Source organism: Castanea sativa, chromosome 7 (genome assembly GCF_040712315.1).
Source record: "Castanea sativa cultivar Marrone di Chiusa Pesio chromosome 7, ASM4071231v1".
Classification (NCBI taxonomy): Eukaryota; Viridiplantae; Streptophyta; class Magnoliopsida; order Fagales; family Fagaceae; genus Castanea; species Castanea sativa.
Genome location: NC_134019.1, coordinates 24,322,964 through 24,343,184, shown reverse-complemented (window position 1 = coordinate 24,343,184; position 20,221 = coordinate 24,322,964). Strand labels below are relative to the sequence as shown.

The window sequence follows — 20,221 nt, the reverse complement described above, 5'->3', positions numbered from 1 at the left end:
GAAATTATATTTGTCCCGCCTAAAATTTCGTGGAGTAATGAGGGCCGTTGGATGCCCATCTCACCGTTGAACGTGAGGGACAAAGTGTAACTGGCAGTATTAAATACGCGCGTTGTTCAAAATAAAACCGCCAAATGGCATCTTCTGGGACGCGAAACGATTTCCACACGTGCCATTACTCACAAAATGATTGGAGTAGGTTCTCGTCGGATCAAAACCCTATTTTTCTCCTCGGACGTTGAAAATTAGAGTTTTGAGGGGCTATTGTGTGGGGCAAAAAGATCCTGATGGGAACGTGGGCCTTTTGGGCCGTGTTAAGGAAGGCCGACCTGATCCTGGGTTTAGAAATTGTTAGTACTATGGGTCGGCCCATACGCCGAGGATCCGAGGATCCAGCCGAAGGTGACCTTATCCTCGGATGAACATTGAAGAACTCGGGATTTCATAGTAAAGATTAGGGGATGACATGGTTAAGGCCAATGGTTAAAAGGGGTGAACCCTAGAACGCCCCAGAAGCACCGGTGTTGAAGAAATGTCAAAGATAAAGGCTGCTACCTCCACATTAAAAACCCTGCACCTACCACCCTGGCCGCATTTATGGGGAAGTGACACCTGACAGTAGAAGAGAAACTTCTGGTTACTATTCAAAGGCACTGAGAAGGGAAATATCTAGGCTAAGGGGGAGGTGGGGCAACACGTGTACAAAGTGTTCAAAAGAGGAGTATTTAAGGAGAAACCTGGAATAGAAATGGGGGGGACTTTTTGTAACCTAAAAAGAAAGAAAAGACTAAGAAAGGGATATAATATAAGAACAGCTCTCGGCTTACGTCCGAGGAGGCCAATTTACAATATTCCTTATTGTTTCCAAGTATTCGAAATCCTTAGTTTGTCATTTAATCCCCACATACTTCTAACCTGGGTTTCAAGCCCACACTCTACAAATTCATATTGTTTAAGGCTCATTGGGCCTGGGCCCGTAACTGTTCTTGGGGCCAGGTGCAATTGTGCACTTACAATATATATATTTAATTGAATTTAAATTATATCATATATTTAAATCATCAATTAAATTATTGACACGACATTTTTTTTTTAAATTCTGGACCTTTGGACCCTTTTCTAATTTTTGGACTTGAATATAATGTAATTAATATATTATACTAAATAAAACAACGCAGTATAATAATGCTTAAAAATTGTTTGCATAGCAAACGTAGTAGTAATTATATGGGCCACTAAAATGCGGATAACTTAGGCCCAAAAGAATATGTTGCTGTCGGCCGATTCAGTTTGGGTCCAAAGCAATAAATTGAAGTGGGACATTTTTATTTATTTTTAAATAATAATAAATAAATTTATTTTCAAAATCAAGTTTAATTTGACAAATCGAATATATAACATGATAAAATATCTAACTGAACCAATGTTAATTTCATATGGAGAGTCAAATAGGCATAAAATTTAACAAAATAAATTATTAATTTTTTTAAAAGGAGGTTTACTTTATGATGAATATAACACAATGCATAGTAAAATAATATTTTAATCTAATTTTCAGTTTTGGTTTTGGTTTTGGTGTCAAGATAAATAAAAATTGTTTGGTGCAGGGCTAAGTAGGAGATTTTGTGGTTAATGTTGACAATCTAACCTATAAAATATTTGTTTACAAAAATTAAAGTCTTAAGTTGTTAGGGAAAATTAATCATCCTTAATGCTTTTGCACATGTATATTTCTGTTTTTCAAATAATCAGGGGTTTAAATTGGGTTGAGTTTCTATTAGTTTAATGTTTTGGAGACCTTCTTTTAGAAGAAATTATTTTAGATAGAGTTTCAACCTATAACATTTGCTCTTGATAATTACTCTTTTTTATTAGACAAAAACACTAATTAATTTTTTGTGTAAGAGAGGATCAAACCCTAGATCTTTTATTCGATGATAGAAACTTTATCTTTTGAATTTTGAGTTAACTGAAACTCACAATATTTTAAAGGCCTTATTAGAAGTAGGAAATATAGTGTATAACCATTATTATTATTATTATTATTATTATTAAAAAGACTATCATAAAACTTGGGCCTTTATATGAAATGGGGAGTGAGACCTTTTTATAAAAGGGTGAAGGGTTTTTTAACAGGGGCCGTAGGCCTAGCCTTGGAATAGACCTTTTGCAAGACTAATCTGAAATGGGGCTGTATATTCTCTGATGATGCCGAAGAAATCACCAGTAAGCTGCGAGTACTCCTCCAATTGAAGCAACACCTGCGAAGAGAAAATAGATGATCGATAGAGAGCACCGGTGTGGTGCCGGCCAAAAACCCTCCGACGATCAAGTTAGAGTCTTTTAAACAACCCTAGAGTGCCAGAGCTGAGATAATTGTGCGTACCTTTGGGTCATGAGGGTTCTGGGGTATATATAGTGGTATGTGGCCGAAATAAGCGCCTTGGTGAAGAAGTACTTTCCTTTTAAAAGAGTAATTCGTGGATCTTTGCCTATTGTATTGAGCCCTTTTCTTATAGGAATCTTCTTGACTAAAGTCGAACGTGTAGCGCAAGAACTTTCCTTATATTCACATAAGCAGAAGTCAAGATAGGCTAAAAATGAAGGTTGGATTACTCCTTTAGCTTTTACCTGCCAAGGTCGTCAGCCCACGTGTACCTCGTACACTATCGTCAGCCTATGTATGTCTCCACAAAGAACGTCAGCCAAGGACCCTTACAGCCAAGGTCGTCAGCCCTGACTCGTCACCGTGATCCGTCAGCTTAACGTCGCTATGTAAGGGATATGGCCTTGAATGTCAAAAAGGAGGCATCCTAATGAGACTTGGCTGACGGGTTGTATCCTCTCGTCAGCCTCCTTAACTCATTGACGGCCTGTAGAAATCATCACTATCAGCTGCCCCCCACTCCATTACCCCGTCAGCTATGGATGACGGGTCATGGAGTTATCGTTATTGGGGAAATGGTTTGTGCATGGTAATTCGTGCCATCTTCATTAAATGGTGGGACACATGGCATAAACTGATTGGCTCTGCGACTGAACGGGCGTGCCGCTTCGTCTTTCGAGCCTCCTCTCTCCTATACATACTTCACTATTTACCTTTTTCCCACTTTTTTCGCCTTGTTCATCTTGAGAGAACGAATTCGTCACTGCCAATCTTATCACGCCGTTAATCGTGCAACCGTTAGCTTCTTGAGACCGTCCTCCTACACGTAAGTTTTCGATACTTTACTTTTTACCTTCCCTAGTAACGCCCTTTAGTGAAGTCGTCTACCTAGGATCTTAGAAAAAACCCGTCATTTGTAGGTAGTCAGATGTTTAGGGAGACGCTGAGTGATCAATCGTCGATCCGTGACGGAGCGGGTTATGATGAAGTTTTCCAATCAGGTCGTGAGCCCACGGAGGGCCTATCCTGGTCGTCAGAAAGAGAATCGTCAGGTCCTTCTGACGGTGAAGTAGAGAGTTCTAGAGGAAGTGAGGTGAGCGGTGATGAAGAAGGGGTAGACGATGAAGACCAGGGGGTTCGTGGAAAGGCAAGTATCAGTGATGGGGGTGAGAGTGACGGCGATGAGGAAGCCTTAGAGAGCACCTCGGGATCCTCTGGTGATGACCGTCCCTTCATCTTACCCTCAGAGTGGTCCGTCAACAATTTTCTCCCGACGATGTCGGAGAATGTTTTCAAAAGTTTGCGGTCCCGTTACCAAATACCAGACGACATTCCCATCCGTCTTCCTGAGGAAGGTGAGAGGTGTTACTCTGGATGAACTGCGGACGTCGGCATGTATGATGCTATGTTCGCGGCAGGGCTAAGGCTGCCGCTGACGGCATTACACCGTCAGCTGGCTAACTTGCTCGGGATATCCGTCAGCCAGATTGCCCCCAATGCTTGGCGAACCTTCATTGGTGCCGAGATCTTGTGGGGTCGTCTGAGTGGTGGGAACCGTCAGCTGACCTTGGACGAGTTCTTTTGGTGTTATCGTCCTCAGCACATTTCCTCGTCAAAAGGAGTGTATCATTTTGCAGTGAGGGAAAAGGAGTTGAAGTTAGTGTCAGATATGCCTGACTCCAATAGGAAGTGGAAGGGCAGATACTTCTTTGTAGAAGGAACAAATTGGGTATGTCGTTAAGAGGAGTGGGAGTCAATGCCCAATGGTTTTGATAACACATGGGCTTACATTAGAGATTCAGGTTAATCCCGTCGACCCTTCTCGCCTCGTCTACTTTTTTGCTATCCTAACCCGTCACCTTTTATTGCAGCTAACAATCGTCCACGTATTATCGAGGAGCAAGAGGATTTCATTTGTCGAGTGACGGCCATTCCTTTGGACGAGAGGAAGTGTCGGGATCTAATCACGTTAGATACTCTTCACTTATATTGTGGGGGTCCTGAACCGACGGAGGAAGCTTGCAAATTGAACGCTTATTCCCGTCGTCGTGAGTGTCTTTTAACTTCTTGTCTTTATCCTGACGCTGTCTCTTTCTAACCCTTATTTTTTGCAGAAATGGAGTCAGCTAAACAGAGGGTTCGAGCTGCCGCTGCGGCCAAGAAGAAACAGCAAGAGAAGGTTGGAGGCGAGTCAACCCCACTGTCAGCCCCCAGGCCCATCGGGAAGGTCGCGGCCAAGAGAAAACCTGACGGTAGGGAAGACCGTCCAGGGAAGAAAGCTGCCCCAACTCCCGGGGATAAGTCTTCACGAAGACCGTCACCTCCCAGGCCCGTTCTTGGGGCAGGTAAGGGGCCCATGACCTCGTCAGGCCCTATCTCCCAGGAGTCTGCACGTCGCTTGCTGACCCATAAAGACTACGCTGTAGAGGTGACGGAGTCCACTTTGAAGGATGAGGAAATGGACCCTTGTGCCGAGCAGACTATTGACGAGATAAAGGCGTCAGGCCTTTTCGACCTTACCAGAGTGAGTCTCGCTTTCTACTTTGGTGCCCGACCAATTTTTTATACCCTGACGTTGTCTTGTCCCCTTTTTCGTCCAGGCTATGGTTCGAATGAAGGCTTTGTCAAGCAGGTGCTCTGCCAAGGAAGGGGTGATTACCCGTCTGCACGAGCGCGTCAAGTACCTAACTGACGGCCAGGCGCAGTACAGGGATGCGAACCGCATCTTGGGCGAGGAGCTGAAGGGTTACAAGGAAAAGCTGACGGAGGAGACCCGCCGACGGGAGCTGGAAACGAAGGCCAAGGTGACAGCGGAGAAGGAGTTGAGGTCCATCCTAGTCCAAGTGGAGACGGCTAGGAACGATGTTGTGACGGAGTTTAAGGATTCGTCAGCCTTCATAGACGCTTGTGCCGCCTACTATGGTGATGGGTTCGAGGACTGCTTGAAGCAAGTAAAATCTGCCTATCCTGACTTGGATTTGTCAAGGATTTCAATGGATGAGTCCATCCCGTCAACCCCTGCAGGTGACACCGTTAATGAAGAAGCTGACGACAACAGCCAGAGAGACAACAGCGTCATCCTAGCTCAACCAGCTGCGGGTCAATCCGTTACTCTGACTCTAGCAAATCCCCGCGGTGACGACCAAAATGCCGTCAGCCCTTCTCTCTCCTGTGCCCAGCCTTTTACTGTTGAAGACGATGGAGGACCTTGAGACCGTTCTATGAACTCAATTTTCTTTTTCTGTCCTCTTTTTTGTTTAAGAAAAAGTGTAGACGAACTTGTAGTACTTGACGCCCATTTTTCTGGGTTTCTGTAAAGACATCGTCCATGTTAATTTTAATGTCATTTTATACTTCAAGTATGCGTGTTTTTTATTCCAAGTCAAAATTATATGAGCTCGTCAGTTTATTTGTGACGGCGTTTTTTTTTCTTTCAATCCAATTTGTTGAACTGATGACAGCGTCAGTTTCTTTTCATAAAAACTGTTTATTATCATTCTGTCAGTTTCGTGGGCGACGTCGTTTGGATAAAACTTAATTGTATGCCAGTTAATTTCCTAACGGCGTCAGCTCTTCTTTTGTTAGCTAATCTATTTGGCTATACGTCCATCATTTCCACGAACAATGCCGTCAGTTTAGCTAACTTATTATGCCGTCACTTTGAACATAACGCCGTCACTTTGTTGCATCATGGCAAGATGACGAGTTCAAGAGGGAAAAGATCAGCACTTCATTGCCCTTGTGCATCTCGTGTACTTAGTGATGAGGCCCCCTACCTAGCAATGAGGTCGTCCACCCTGTGGATTTTAGGTGTAAGGTCGTCCATCCTGTGGACCTAAAAGTAGGTCATACACTTTGTTGGACTTAGAAATAGGCCGTCCACTTTGTGGACTTAGAAATAGATCGTCCACTTTGTGAACTTAGAAATAGATCGTCCACTTTGTGAACTTACTAGCAGGTCGTCCACTTTGTGGACTTGAAAGTAGGTCGTCCACTTTGTGGACTTAGAAGTAGATCGTCCACTTTGTGAACTTATTAGTAGGTCGTCCACTTTGTGGACTTAAAAGTAGGCCGTCCACTTTGTGGACTTAGAAGTAGGTCGTCCACTTTGTGGACTTAGAAGTAGGTCGTCCACTTTGTGAACTTAAAAGTAGGCCGTCCACTTTGTGGACTTAGTTGTAGGGGACTTGCTGTTTTCTTCAAGACATAAAAAATTTACTAGTCATTTCTGAATGAACCTCCTCTTATTATGATGAATGCATAAGCAAAATTTTGTTCAAAAATAGGAAAGATAAACTTTTAGCCCTTTGGACTTAAAATATACTGTAGACAGCAATAAGCTAAGAAAAATAATTAAGGATCATAAACTAGTAATGAGGAGTAACGTTTTGCTTGCTATCTTCTACTGGTAGTACTTTCTGAGATGTTCGGCGTTCCATGGGTGTCGTAGTTTCTGCCCGTCAAGAGTCTCTAGGTGATAGGTGCCCTTTCTTCGCCATGATACGATCTTGTAGGGTCCTTCCCAGTTCGGGCCGAGCTTTCCTTGTGTGGGATCTCTGGCTACGCCCATTACTTTCCTTGAAACAAGATCTCCGACTTTGAAGTCTCGGTGCTTGACTCGGGAGTTGTAGTGCTTGCTTACGAGGTCCTGGTATCGTGCGAGTCTCTGCTCGGCCACCGCCCTTACTTCGTTAATTAGATCCAGTTGTAAACGGAGCTCTTGATCATTTCTTCCCTCGTCGTGATTGTCCACCCTATAACTTGTGAGTCCTATCTCGGCTGGAATGACCGCTTCACTTCCGTATGTCAGCTGGAAAGGGGTTTCTCCTGTAGGGGTTCGTACTGCCGTTCTGTATGCCCATAACACGCTGGGTAGCATCTCGGGCCATACACCCTTTGCCCCCTCGAGCCGAGTCTTGATGATTCGAAGCAAGGATCGGTTGGTGACTTCCACTTGTCCGTTTGCCTGAGGATGGGCTGAGGAGGAATAATGGTTCTTGATTCCTAACTCTGAACAGAAGGCTCGGAAGGAGTCGTTGTCAAATTGTTTACCGTTGTCTGAAATTAAGACTCTTGGAATTCCATACCTACAAACGATGTTTCTCCATATAAAACCCTTTATATTCTTTTCAGTGATTGTGGCTAGGGCTTCAGCCTCAACCCATTTGGTGAAGTAATCGATGCCGACGACGAGGAACTTCAGCTGCCTTACTGCCATCGGGAATGGTCCCATGATATCCAACCCCCATTGGGCGAATGGCCATGGGGCAGTTATGCGGGTCAATTCTTCCGCCGGTTGCCGAATGATGTTGCTGAACCTTTGACACTTGTCGCAAGCTCTCACATAAACCTGGGCGTCATTTTGCATTGTCGGCCAATAGTATCCGGCTCGAATCAACTTTTGTACCAATGACGGTGATCCAGAGTGGTTGCCACATATCCCCTCGTGTACTTCTCTCATAACATAGCTTGCTTCTTCGGGGTCTACGCACCTTAGGTATGGTCGAGAAAATCCCCTTTTGTAGAGGACGTCCTTTATCAAGACAAACCGTGCAGACCGGACCTTCAGCTTCCTGGTAGCCTCCTTCTCATCAGGCAACGTGCCATCTTTTAGGTAGGAGATCAAGGGCGTGGTCCAATTGTTTTCGGAACCAATTTCTTGTATGCAGACAACGTCAATTAACGGTGAGGACTGAATAAAAGAAAGTACCTTGTTGATGGTGGTCATAGGTTCCGCAGATGCGGCTTTGGAAAGTCGGTCGGCATGTTCGTTTTCTCCTCTTGGAATTTGGACTATTTTGGCTTGCAGCCCGTCCATCCTCTTTTTTGCTTGTTCCTAGTACCTCTTCATTCTTTCACCCTTGCACTCGTACTCGCCGTTTACCTGGCTTGTGACGACTTGGGAGTCGAAATGAGCAACCACATTCGTGGCCCTTACAACTTGAGCAAGGTCTAAACCTGCTATCAGGGCTTCATACTCAGCTTCATTGTTAGTTGTAGGAAAATCGAGGCGAATCATGCATTTGAGCTCGTCGCCTTCCAGAGAGTTAAGCACGACCCCTACCCCGCCAGCCTTCTTGTTGGATGACCCGTCAGTGAAAATGCTCCATTGGGGATTCTTTTCCTCTTCGCCTTCCGCGCTGGTGAACTCAGCAATGAAGTCGGCCACCGCTTGCCCCTTGATGGCAACGCGGGGGCGATATTGTATATCAAATTCACTTAGTTCTACCGACCATAACGCCATTCATCCGGCAGCCACAGGGCTGCCCATTGCTCGCCGCAAAGGTTTGTCAGTTAGGACGACTATTGTATGGGCTTGAAAATATGGCTTGAGCTTACGGGCCGCTGTAACCAAAGCGAAGGCAAGTTTCTCCATGAGGGGATATCTCTCTTCTGCACCGTGCAATGCCTTGCTCGCGTAGTACATGGGTCGTTGAACCTTATCGTCTTCCCTAATTAAGGCCGCACTGACAGCTGCTGGGGAAACGGCTAGATAGAGGAACAGTTCTTCTCCTGGTTGCGAGGGGCTTAGCAATGGCGGTGAAGAGAGGTAGACCTTTAAATCTTCGAACGCTTGTTGACACTTGGCAGTCCATTCAAAGGATTTCTTCAATGTTCGAAAAAAAGGTAGACATCTATCTGCGGCCTTCGACACAAATCTACTAAGCACGACGACCCTACCATTGAGGCTTTGTACTTCCTTAATATTTTTAGGAGGGGCCATCCCCATAATGGCCTGAATCTTGTCCGGGTTGGCCTCGATCCCTCTTTGGGATACCATGTACCCCAAGAACTTTCCTGCCGTCACTCCAAAGGCACACTTGCTTGGGTTGAGCTTCATGTTGTAGGAGCGAAGAGTATCAAATGTTTCCTTAAGATCCTTCAGATGAGCTTCTTCCCTTTGGCTTTTGACCAGCATGTCGTCGACATACACCTAGACGTTCCTTCCAATCTGTCGTGCAAACATCTTGTTCATGAGCCTCTGATAGGTTGCGCCAGTGTTTTTCAGGCCGAAGGGCATGACCTTGTAGCAAAAGAGGCCTTGGCTTGTTACGAACGAAGTTTTCTCTTGATCAGCTTCATCCATTCGGATCTGGTTATACCCGGAGAATGCAACCATGAAGCTTAGCAACTGATGTTTGGCCGTAGAATCCACCAGGATGTCGACCCGCGGGAGGGGGTAACTATCTTTGGGGCATGCTTTGTTTAAGTCCGTGAAGTCGACGCATATCCTCTATTTCCCGTTGTTCTTTTTGACCATCACGACGTTCGCCAACCAATCGGGGTAATACACTTCCCTGATAAATCCCGCTTCTTGCAGTTTGCGGACTTCTTCTGCTATTGCTTGGTCTCTTTCTTGGGCAAAGGTTCTTTTCTTCTGTCGGACGGGCGAAAAAGATGGCGACACGTTCAACCTGTGCACCATGACCTACGGGTCAATTCCCGGTATGTCTTCGTGGCTCCATGCGAATACGTCTTTGTTTTCTTTCAAGAAAGTTACGATTTTTGACGTATCGCCGGGTCGGCCAGGGTTCCGACTTTTGTCATTCGCTCCGGGTGGGCTTCGTCTAGATGTACGTCTTCGAGCCTCTCGACGGGCTCTGTCGCCACCCGACGTTCCTCTATGTTCATGGCTTGAATGTGACTGTCCATCTCCATCATGGCCACGTAACATTCTCGTGCAGATACCTGATTTCCTCTCAATTCTCCAATTCCACGATCTGTAGGGAATTTTATCATCAAATGGTATGTCGAGGTTACAGCTTTCCATGAGTTGAGGGTTGGACGCCCTATGACGGCATTGTAAGCCGACGAGCAATCGACTACCAGGAATGTTACGTTCCGGGTGACTTGCTGTGGGTAGTCTCCAACGGTTACCGTTAAAGTGACAGTGCCAAGTGGATGTACCCTCGCCCCTCTAAAGCCAATGAGTGGGGCATTAACCGGAATTAGTCGCTCCCTTTCAATTCCCATCTGTTGGAAAGCGGGATAGTAAAGGATGTCTGCTGAACTTCCGTTGTCTACGAGAACTCGGTGTATGTTGTAGTCTCCTGCCCGTATGGTGACGACCAAAGCGTCGTCGTGGGGATGATGAAGGCGCTGGGCGTCTACTTCCGAGAATTCAATGGGGGGATTTCCAATCCGTGACCTTCCAAGCACAGGACTTGCCGACTGGACATTCTGGACCGTTCTGATGTATGTCTTTCGGGCTTTCTTGGAAGATCCGGCCCTCATGGTGCCTCCTACAATCATCCTTATGTCTCCTACGAATTGCCTGGGGCGATCATTGTCTCGCCGAGGGGCTTGGTTTTGTGGCGGGTCCGCCCTCTCTTTGTTGACGAACCTCTGTAACCTCCCTCGCCTAATGAGAGCTTCTATTTGCTGTTTCAGGTCGTAGCAATCGGCGGTGTCATGGCTGTGGTCTTGATGAAAACGACAGTATTTATCCCTTGGTCTCCTGTTGGGATCTCCCTTCAGCTTACCAGGAAAGGCCAAAGTTTCCTCATCTTTAATCTGCATCAACACCTGGTCGACGGGCGCATTTAGGGGAGTGAAGTTCGTGAATCTTCCTGTAGGCGGCTTGGGTCGTCGATCATCTCGTCCCTCTCTGGTTCTCCCCCTTTTTCGTCCATTATCGGGTTTCGCATCTTCCTGTCTCTCCCTTTTTCTTGGTTTATGGTCGTCTCTGGCCAGCAAGGCATCCTCCGCGTTCATATACTTCGTCGCCCTGTAATATACATCGGACATAGTCTTTGGGTCATTCTTGCATAGAGAGAACAAGAACTTACCCTCTCGTAGCCCGTTCGTGAATGCTGTCATAAGTATCTTGTCATCTGCTTCGTCTATCGAGAGGGATTCCTTGTTAAAGCGGGCTATATAGGACCTTAATGTCTCGTCTTCTCGTTGCTTAATGCCCAGTATACACGCAATAGACCTCTTGTGTCGATGACTTCCAATAAAGTGTGATACGAACTGTGCGCCCAGTTCCTTAAAAGTGCCGATAGAATTGGGCGTCAGCCTGCTGTACCAATCCCTCGCAGGCCCCTTCAAGGTGGTGAGAAAAGCCCTACACATGATTTCATCTGGTACACCCTAAAGATGCATTAGGGTTCTAAAAGACTCCAGGTGGTCCAACGGGTCTTTGGATCCGTCGTAGTTTTCCACATGGGGCATGCGAAACTTTGGAGGAACGGGGCATGAATTCACCAACGCTGTGAAAGGCGAATCTGTTCTATGGACTAGGTCGTCCAGGTTGCTCGACACCCGTCCTCTAAGGGCGTTCATCATCACATCCATGCGTTCCCTCATTTCCTGCATCTCGGCTGTGATATGAGGTGGCAGGGAGTCCGAGGCAGATGGCGGGTTTGTCTCCGGCCGCTCCAGCCTTGTCGGTGCGGTGCTACCTTCAGGCCTGACGGCATTCCTCCCCTCCGAGCTCGCTACTTCCTGGTCCTCCCCTGGTGCACTTTGGTGCGCAGTCATCTGCCGTAGTTGCTCTTCTAAGTCGTGATTCTGTTTAGTAAGGTGCTCAACAGCAACAGCAAGCGTCTGAACTTGCCTTTCTAGCGCTGTAGCATGCGGTTCGTCGCCTTGGTTGTTCGTTGCCATCGATCGAGTGAGTACCATGCAACTTTTTGTCTCAGGAATAGAGCACGGCTGAGATACTTGAAAATGTCGCTTTGTTCCCACAGACGGCGCCAACTGATGATGTCGAAGAAATCACCAGTAAGCTGCGAGTACTCCTCCAATTGAAGCAACACATGCGAAGAGAAAATAGATGATCGACAGAGAGCACCGGTGTGGTGCCGGCCAAAAACCCTCCGACGATCGAGTTAGAGTCTTTTAAACAACCCCAGAGTGCCAGAGCTGAGATAATTGTGCGTACCTTTGGGTCATGAGGGTTCTGGGGTATATATAGTGGTATGTGGCCGAAATAAGCGCCTTGGTGAAGAAGTACTTTCCTTTTAAAAGAGTAATTCGTGGATCTTTGCCTATTGTATTGAGCCCTTTCCTTATAGGAATCTTCTTGACTAAAGTCGAACGTGTAGCGCAAGAACTTTCCTTATATTCACATAAGCAGAAGTCAAGATAGGCTAAAAATGAAGGTTGGATTACTCCTTCAGCTTTTACCTGCCAAGGTCGTCAGCCCACGTGTACCTCCTACACTATCGTCAGCCTATGTATGTCTCCACAAAGAACGTCAGCCAAGGACACTTACAGCCAAGGTCGTCACCACAAAGAACGTCAGCCAAGGACCCTTACAGCCAAGGTCGTCAGCCCTGACTCGTCACCGTGATCCGTCAGCTTAACGTCGCTATGTAAGGGATATGGCCTTGAATCTCAAAAAGGAGGCATCCTAATGAGACTTGGCTGACGGGTTGTATCCTCTCGTTAGCCTCCTTAACTCATTGATGGCCTGTAGAAATTATCACAAATCTATGCTAATAATTAATAACTAAATTATAATTATAATTGTATTATTTGAATTTTTTAGATAGAATAATTTTTGTATATTATATATAAAATTAAATTCACCCACTTTGACTTGTTAAAATTTATTTATAATTTTTTATTTTAAATGGACTATTTATATTATTAATAAGTTATACAAATTAATTTGATAACTTATGAACTTGTGTGATAACATACATAGTCCAATATCAATTCCATATTAATAAATTTTTATATATGCAAACATATAAATACATAATATTATATATATACCTAAATCGAGTCTTATACTTATGAGTTTGTTAACGAAAACATTATTATGTTTAAACTTGACTCATTTAAATGTCAAGTCTAAAATTAGTGCGGACTTGACTCTTTTGTTAAATAAACAAGTTTTTTTTTTTTTTTTTTTTTGAACTATTCCCAAATTGTTTATAATCAACTTGGTTCAATGATAGCCCTAAAACAAATGCACTTGCATATCTACTTTTTAATATTTACTAACTAGTTGCTAACCTGAAAATAGAAAACATGGGAAATGACATACAAAAAGGAATAAAGAATCAATGCTAGAAAAATTAGCATTGTGGACAGTTTTGAGGTAAATTATGATATGAAGCAACTATATCCTCTACTATTTATCCAAATACATTTCCTGAAATGCACATATTTTCGCCATTAATGAGGCAGATATGATGTGGATAAAGCTCGTTGGTGTATCCATATTAATCTGTATAGTATTTGACAGTTCATGTCTCCTTTGTCCTTTTCAGTAGTTATAGTTTATAATTCAATGGACATTTTGCTTCGTTGTAACTCAAATAAAACTGGCCGTTGTCGACCAGAAATTAGTCTGTATATCCGGCACCTCTCTTTCTCACATAAATTTGAGTTTTATATATGCGATTATACGAGAGAAATGTATAATACATTATGATGCACTGAATAATTTTACATTAATTATTAACATTATTTGTTCTTCAAGCCAAAGAAACAATTGGGTTTCTTTTCTTTGTCACTGTTTTGGTATAATATAATATCATTGTGTCATACGAGGAACATGTTTAAAGACTCTAGTTAATGTGCTGCTCCCTAATCTAAAAGGAAGTTTAAGTTCAATATTTGATTCTCATTAAGCAAATTCTCACTACGTCAACTTCTTCTTACTACATCGCCATTTACAATGATCTAAATCTTACATCTGCCTTATAAAAAACAAGAAAAAACTTACATCAACAAAAATTGATTCAATACGCAGGGACAACTACAACTTATCTCTCTAATAGTTTTTTTTTTTTTTTTTTGAGAATCAAATCACATCAAATCATATGGTTGTTTTTTTTTTTTTAGTGAGTTTCAACCTATGGTCTCTCTAATAGTTTTTGGTGCTACCTACAACACATAAAACACAATTCTTCACTCACAATAATCATGTTATTTCTTCCTTCAGATAAAAAGTAAAGTAAAATCTTGCTATATAGATAACGTTGAATTCCAGTGAAGAGTTTAATAAATTCTTACTAAATAATAACAATAAACAGTCAATTATGATTAGTAATATATCTATCAGATTCAGACACCTATGAAAGAGGTTGACATTCGCTTCCAAAGTCATCAAATAATTTCTTTTATTATGCCAACCAATTGATCATTAGTTTCATCGTAAATTTGTAATCATCCATTAAGTGAATAAGATTTTATAACCTTCAAATCTTGAATTAATCATATTAACTAATTCAGAATTAAGCTGCCAAAGGAATATAGACTTGCCAAAATAGAAGAAAAAAGCCACATAAATACCCCATATATGGTTCTCCTGAAACCATCACGAGTCTAAACGTAACTAAGGAAAACAAAGTTTTGCTATTGATATTGCTATCTCTTTGAGTCTTCTTTGACATAGCTATGGTGAAAAAGAGGGCTAGCATAGGACGCCAAAAGATTCCAATTGCAAAAATACCAAAGAAAAATCATCTACAAGTTACATTCTCTAAACGCCGTTCAGGACTTTTTAAAAAGGCTAGTGAGCTTTGCACACTTTGTGGGGTTGAGATTGCAATAATAGTTTTCTCCCCAGCAGAGAAGGTCTTCTCTTTTGGCCACCCGGAAGTTGAGTCCATTCTTGATCGATATCTTACTCGAAACCCTCCACCGGGATCTAGTGCTCACCAACTTATTGAAGCTCATCGAACTGCTAATGTTCGCGAGTTCAACATACACCTAACTCAAATTCTTAATCAATTGGAAGCCGAGAAAAAGCGGGGAGAAGCTCTTGACCAAATAAGGAAGTCTAACCAGAGGCAGTTCTGGTGGGAAGCCCCTTTCAATCAGCTTGGATTGCATGAGCTCGAGCAATTGAGGGCATCAATGGAGGAGCTAAAGAAGAATGTGGTAAAACAAGCCAACAAGATCTTGATTGGCTCTACTACCAACTCTTCCCAATTTTTGGCAGTGAATGGTATTGGAAGTAGTGCTGATTTGTTTGAGAACAAACATGCAGAGTTTAATGCTTCTTCCACTATGCCTAATGTCTATAATTTTGGCTATGGAAATGGGCTTTTCTGATTTTTTTTTTCTTGTTGGTTTCCTTTCAGAGGTAGTTACATGCTAGTAACTCACTAGTCATGACCAATCTACGTGTAGTTTTCGTTTTCAATTATGGTTTGTAGTTGAATGATAATCTTGAAAATAAATTTTCAATTACATAGACTTTTTGGTATGATTTCTTCTCCAATTTCCGAAATTAGTGATCCAATAGGAGAGATCACGCATTTAGCTCAATATATTAGAACTCATTATTGATGAACTCATTTGTGATGAATTTGCATTAATGAAAAAATTCAAGGCCTGCCTGCAATATTAACTGCCTTTTTGCTCTAGAGCCATCAGTAACTGTTATGTAGGTGCCTAAGGGGACAAATGGAATTTAATGAGTAAAATTCAATCATTAGCAGAAATCATTGATTTTTTTTTTTCTTTTCCGGTTCTTTTTTGGAGGCTACAATAATACGACAAATCATCTAAATTGTGTAGATTGAGAGAGTCTCATGTTGAATCAAATATGCCCATATTCCGGATGTAGTTTCAACGCTTGTCAATCTGGTAACCACCATTACAAATAAGAAATGTTAATTTCATCAATTTTTTTTAATTTATCGATAAGATAGTATTTTAAACCTATAACATCAACTTCATTATGATTGTTTTTTATTATCACGCCAATATACTAGTTAGTTTTTGGAGTACATGGGAATTGAATTCAAGATCTTTTTTTTTTTTTTTTTGAGAAACAAGATCTCTTATTTAATAATAAAAAACTATTACAATTGAGCTAACTAGAAGCCACAATATTTTATCATGTTAATTAAGAAAATTTGTATCCCAAAAAATAAATTTTTTCTTAAAAACTTGGTTTTGTTTCCCCTTATGCAAAACATATTGAGAATTTTATTTGTACAATTGCATAAAATAGAAAACTTACAATTTTTTTTAGTTAGAAAACAAAAAAAATAGAATCAAACATCCTGAAAGGCTTATAAATTAGTTTAAACTCGAGGGCATAAATAAAAATCACTCCAAAATTTAAAGGTATATATTACAAAATAGTCTACCATTTTTGTTGTAAATTGATTACAATATGTCATTTCAACTATTGTCAAAGAAATTTATGCGAGTTTTTTTTTTTTTTTTTTTTTTTTTTTTTTTTTTTTTTTTTTAAAAAATTTTTTTTTTTTTTTTTTTTTTTTTTTTTTTTTTTTTTGTGAAAAAAAATTATGATTTATTATATTATATTTTTTAATTTTACTAGAGTGTGCATTAGGTTTATTTTATATTTTTATTTGAGCTTACATTTAGACTAATGTGCTTGTGAACAATTAGTTAAAGAATTTCAAGTCCTCCATCAGCAATGCTAAGGATAAGCCTATAGCTATAGTAACCATGATTGAGCTTATTAAAAGGAATTTGTTGAGGAGGTTCCAAGGGAAGAGGGAAGATTGGCTAAACTTGGCTGTAAAATAATATCCCTAAAATTCAAGGAAAGTTAAACAAGGTAAGATTGAAATCAAAGTGAGTGTCTTTGACTATGCTAGAAATGGGCCTTTTGAGGTTGGTTGCATAACCACAAAAAAAGAAAAAAAAAAGAAAAAAGAAAAAAGAAAGAAAGTAAAAAGCTTAGGGCTAAGACATATCTGGCAATCTAAAATAGAATGTCATTTCAATATTATCTATGATTAGTAAATTTGAAAATTATGTTGACCCTTGCTAAACCACTAGGGCATACACTAATCCTATGAGCCAATTATTTTCCCCCGATACCTAGTTTAGAGTCTTTAGACCAATGGGCTAAGACTTCAACAGTGTAGATATTACATTTTATATTAGTTAATAACCTGTGGTCCCTATTCCGAAATAGGATCTTGAAAAATATTAACTAAAGGAAATTATAGTATTTTTGATTGTTCAGATCGGGCCACTCCACTTGGGTTGGAGAACAAGGCAACTAGTTGTGAGTGGTATTTTGAAGGAAGAGGAGAAGGAAACCCTATTAATCTATACCCATACATAGAATAGCCATAGAACTCGATCCTTAGGGAAAAGCCCAAGTTGCATGTGTTAAAGAAGAACCCAAAAAGAAATAAGAATATGATACAATTAGCCACGGTAAACCCTAACTTTTGAGCCTAATTCAAAACATTTTTTTTTTTCCAATTAAGGGGTCTAAAACCATGAGTATACATAGACCTTGAAAAGTGATAATGGACTATAAACTCATATGATACCCTAACTTTTGGCCTCAAATCCAATACAATTTCTCAAACAAAAGGCCCAAGGTCATGAGTATGTTATGAGCTTTATTGAAATGATGTTGGACTCACCAATAATGTTTTGAAACATTAAAACCCCAAATAGTTGGGTAGGCCCACTAAAAACTCAATGAGGATTTAAAAAATGATGAAATCATTTGAAAAAATGAGACGGACACGACCATTAGACCAAATCATTGAAATTAGATGTATGGCCTATATGAGAGTAAGAAGCTTGAAAAATTAAATGAACCATGATCCTAGAAACTAGATGTAAGGTCCATCTTAAGAAAGGGATAGAACATTGCAAATAGGCTTTGGCTAGAAGAGATGGTCTTAAGAATGGAAAAAAATACTCTACTGGATTGGGATAAGGAAAATTTAAAAAATAAATAAAATGGAAAAAAATGTGTGGGAGTTTAGGCCTGGAAGGCTCGCACAAGCCTACTTAATCAGAACCCAAAATAGGGCCCAAGGCCCATTGGAGCAACTCGTTATGGCACGCGTAGAGGGAGTTCACCCTGAGCCTTATCACAGTAAGCCCTACCTTAAGGTCGGGATGACAGGTAAAAGGGACACCACCTTGAGGGAGTTTTAGGTGGTCAGCTCAAATATTGATAGGTAATGAGGAAAGTAGGCATAGGACGTGTACATGGTGAGATCGGTAACCGAGGGTTGGCAGTGTCCTTAGGGAAGTTCATTGCCAAATACTCTTTGGCGTTTGGAACAAGTTCCAAGGGAATTCTCTAAATTCGTGTGGATCCCTTGAGATTCTGATGAATGTGGGAATATGTGTGAAGTGGGGAAATAATGATGATCACCTCACTAACAAAAGACTATAAAAGGGAGAAGTGGGCAAAGGATTAGCGATTGGAAAAATTCGGGGGGGAGGGGGGGGGGGGCGGGGGGAGAACATTGGGAAACACAGGGGAACTAGGGGAAAACATGGTGAGGGTTGTGAATTAAGGCTAGGAGGAGATAAACCAAGCAAAACTTAGAGCCCAATTGGTAGGATTGTGACATAATACACATACAAATTAATTAGGGGCCCAAATACCATCGTTCAAGCAAGATCTAGTGCCCACAAAATGAAAATAAAACAAAACATAAAGAAAAAGAAGAAATTTTGGTGTGGGCTTTGAAGTGTCATGACTCACTTTAAATATATGTCCAAATAAGTTTTATAAAAGAGAAAAAATGGGGAAAATTTCTAAAATATAATGAGCCTCTATTATGGATAGGGCATTGATCTTAGTGTTTAAATTCTTTGATGAGATCCACTTTTGAAAAAACCTTGTAAACTTCTTGAATAATTTATGATTATGCCCAAATGAGGATGAATGAGTGAGACAAGTAACTTGTAATTGGATCCAAAGCCCAAAGCAAAATTAAAAAAAAAAAAAAAAACAATGGGGCAGTGGGTGTCTTCCTTGAGAAAATGATGCTCAAAATGGTAAAATAGTAATTTGAGGATTTCATTTAATTTTATTTGATAATAGGAAGATAAAATAGTGGGGATGAAAGAGGGGGATGTCGGGTATATGTGCCTGTTCATGGATCTATTGCCCAGCGACAAAACCGATCTAACTGCACTGGTCTGCCCCTCTTAGAGCTCCACTGAAGGTTTCCGGCACGGTGATCGATGGGACTTCTCCAGTACCAACGTCGGACCGGTGCGGCAAGCAGTGCTGAGATGTGCACACCACTGGAAACTGCACCAACCTGAGTACGTGTGTGTGTGTAATTTTGTTTTTTTTTTTAAATAAATATATAATATAATACCAAATGTGTCTTGTAATCTTGTCTAATTGACTTGCATTTTCTCAACAAAAAAAAAAAAAAAAAAAAAAAAAAAAAAAAAAAAAAAAAAAAAAAACAAAAGGTATTGTATCTAGTTAGTTTAACTGTGTAAGATATTTTCTCGTTCACTTTTGCTCTCAGCCACACACATTGGAGTCTCTGAAACACATAATTTTCCATACCCTTATCCCGCCAAACAAACAATAGGTTTTCCCTCTCAATTTCAGGCTCTCACTAGACTCTCCACTCATTAAGAACACAAACTCCCAGTCTCACTCTCTCAAGTCCCATCTTAGATTCTTAGTCTCACTCTCTCATAAAGAACTTTCCTCTCATAGAGTCTCACAGAATCCCTAATCCCTAAGTCAGTCAGTCTTCATCTTATCTCTGTTCTCCACCGTCAGCTCTATCACTATGTAGTTCTCTCTTTGGTAACCTTAACTCCTAATTTTTTAGGTTTTATTTTGAGGTCATAGAATGTTTCTTGTTGATTCTAATTTTTTTTGGAGGGGGGGGGGGTTATTTTCTTGTAATTTCAGGAGTAATTTAAGAGATTCAGCCTAGTAAAGGACTAAATCCCAAAGGCTCAAAGATTTACCGGTTATTTTCTCATACTATTTTTATTTGTTTTGAGTTCACTAATGTTTGATTTTTTTTTTCTTTGCTATTTGATTTTTTTTAGGGTCATTTTTTATTTTGTTTTCAGTTCACCTTATTGTGTCGAACTTTCATGTTTGTGTTTGATTTTGCTTCTATTTTTTTTTTAAAGGTTCACTCA

The 20,221-nt window shown here is 41.1% G+C and overlaps 1 protein-coding gene across 1 annotated transcript; it reads left to right on the top strand.

Moving 5' to 3' along the window:
* The first annotated feature begins 14,743 nt into the window (after nt 1-14,743).
* On the top strand, nt 14,744-15,403 carry LOC142642369 (agamous-like MADS-box protein AGL61). The gene has a single exon (XM_075816721.1). It carries the CDS (start codon nt 14,744-14,746, stop codon nt 15,401-15,403), a length of 660 nt encoding a protein of 219 aa, XP_075672836.1.
* Nucleotides 15,404-20,221: the final 4,818 nt, after the last annotated feature.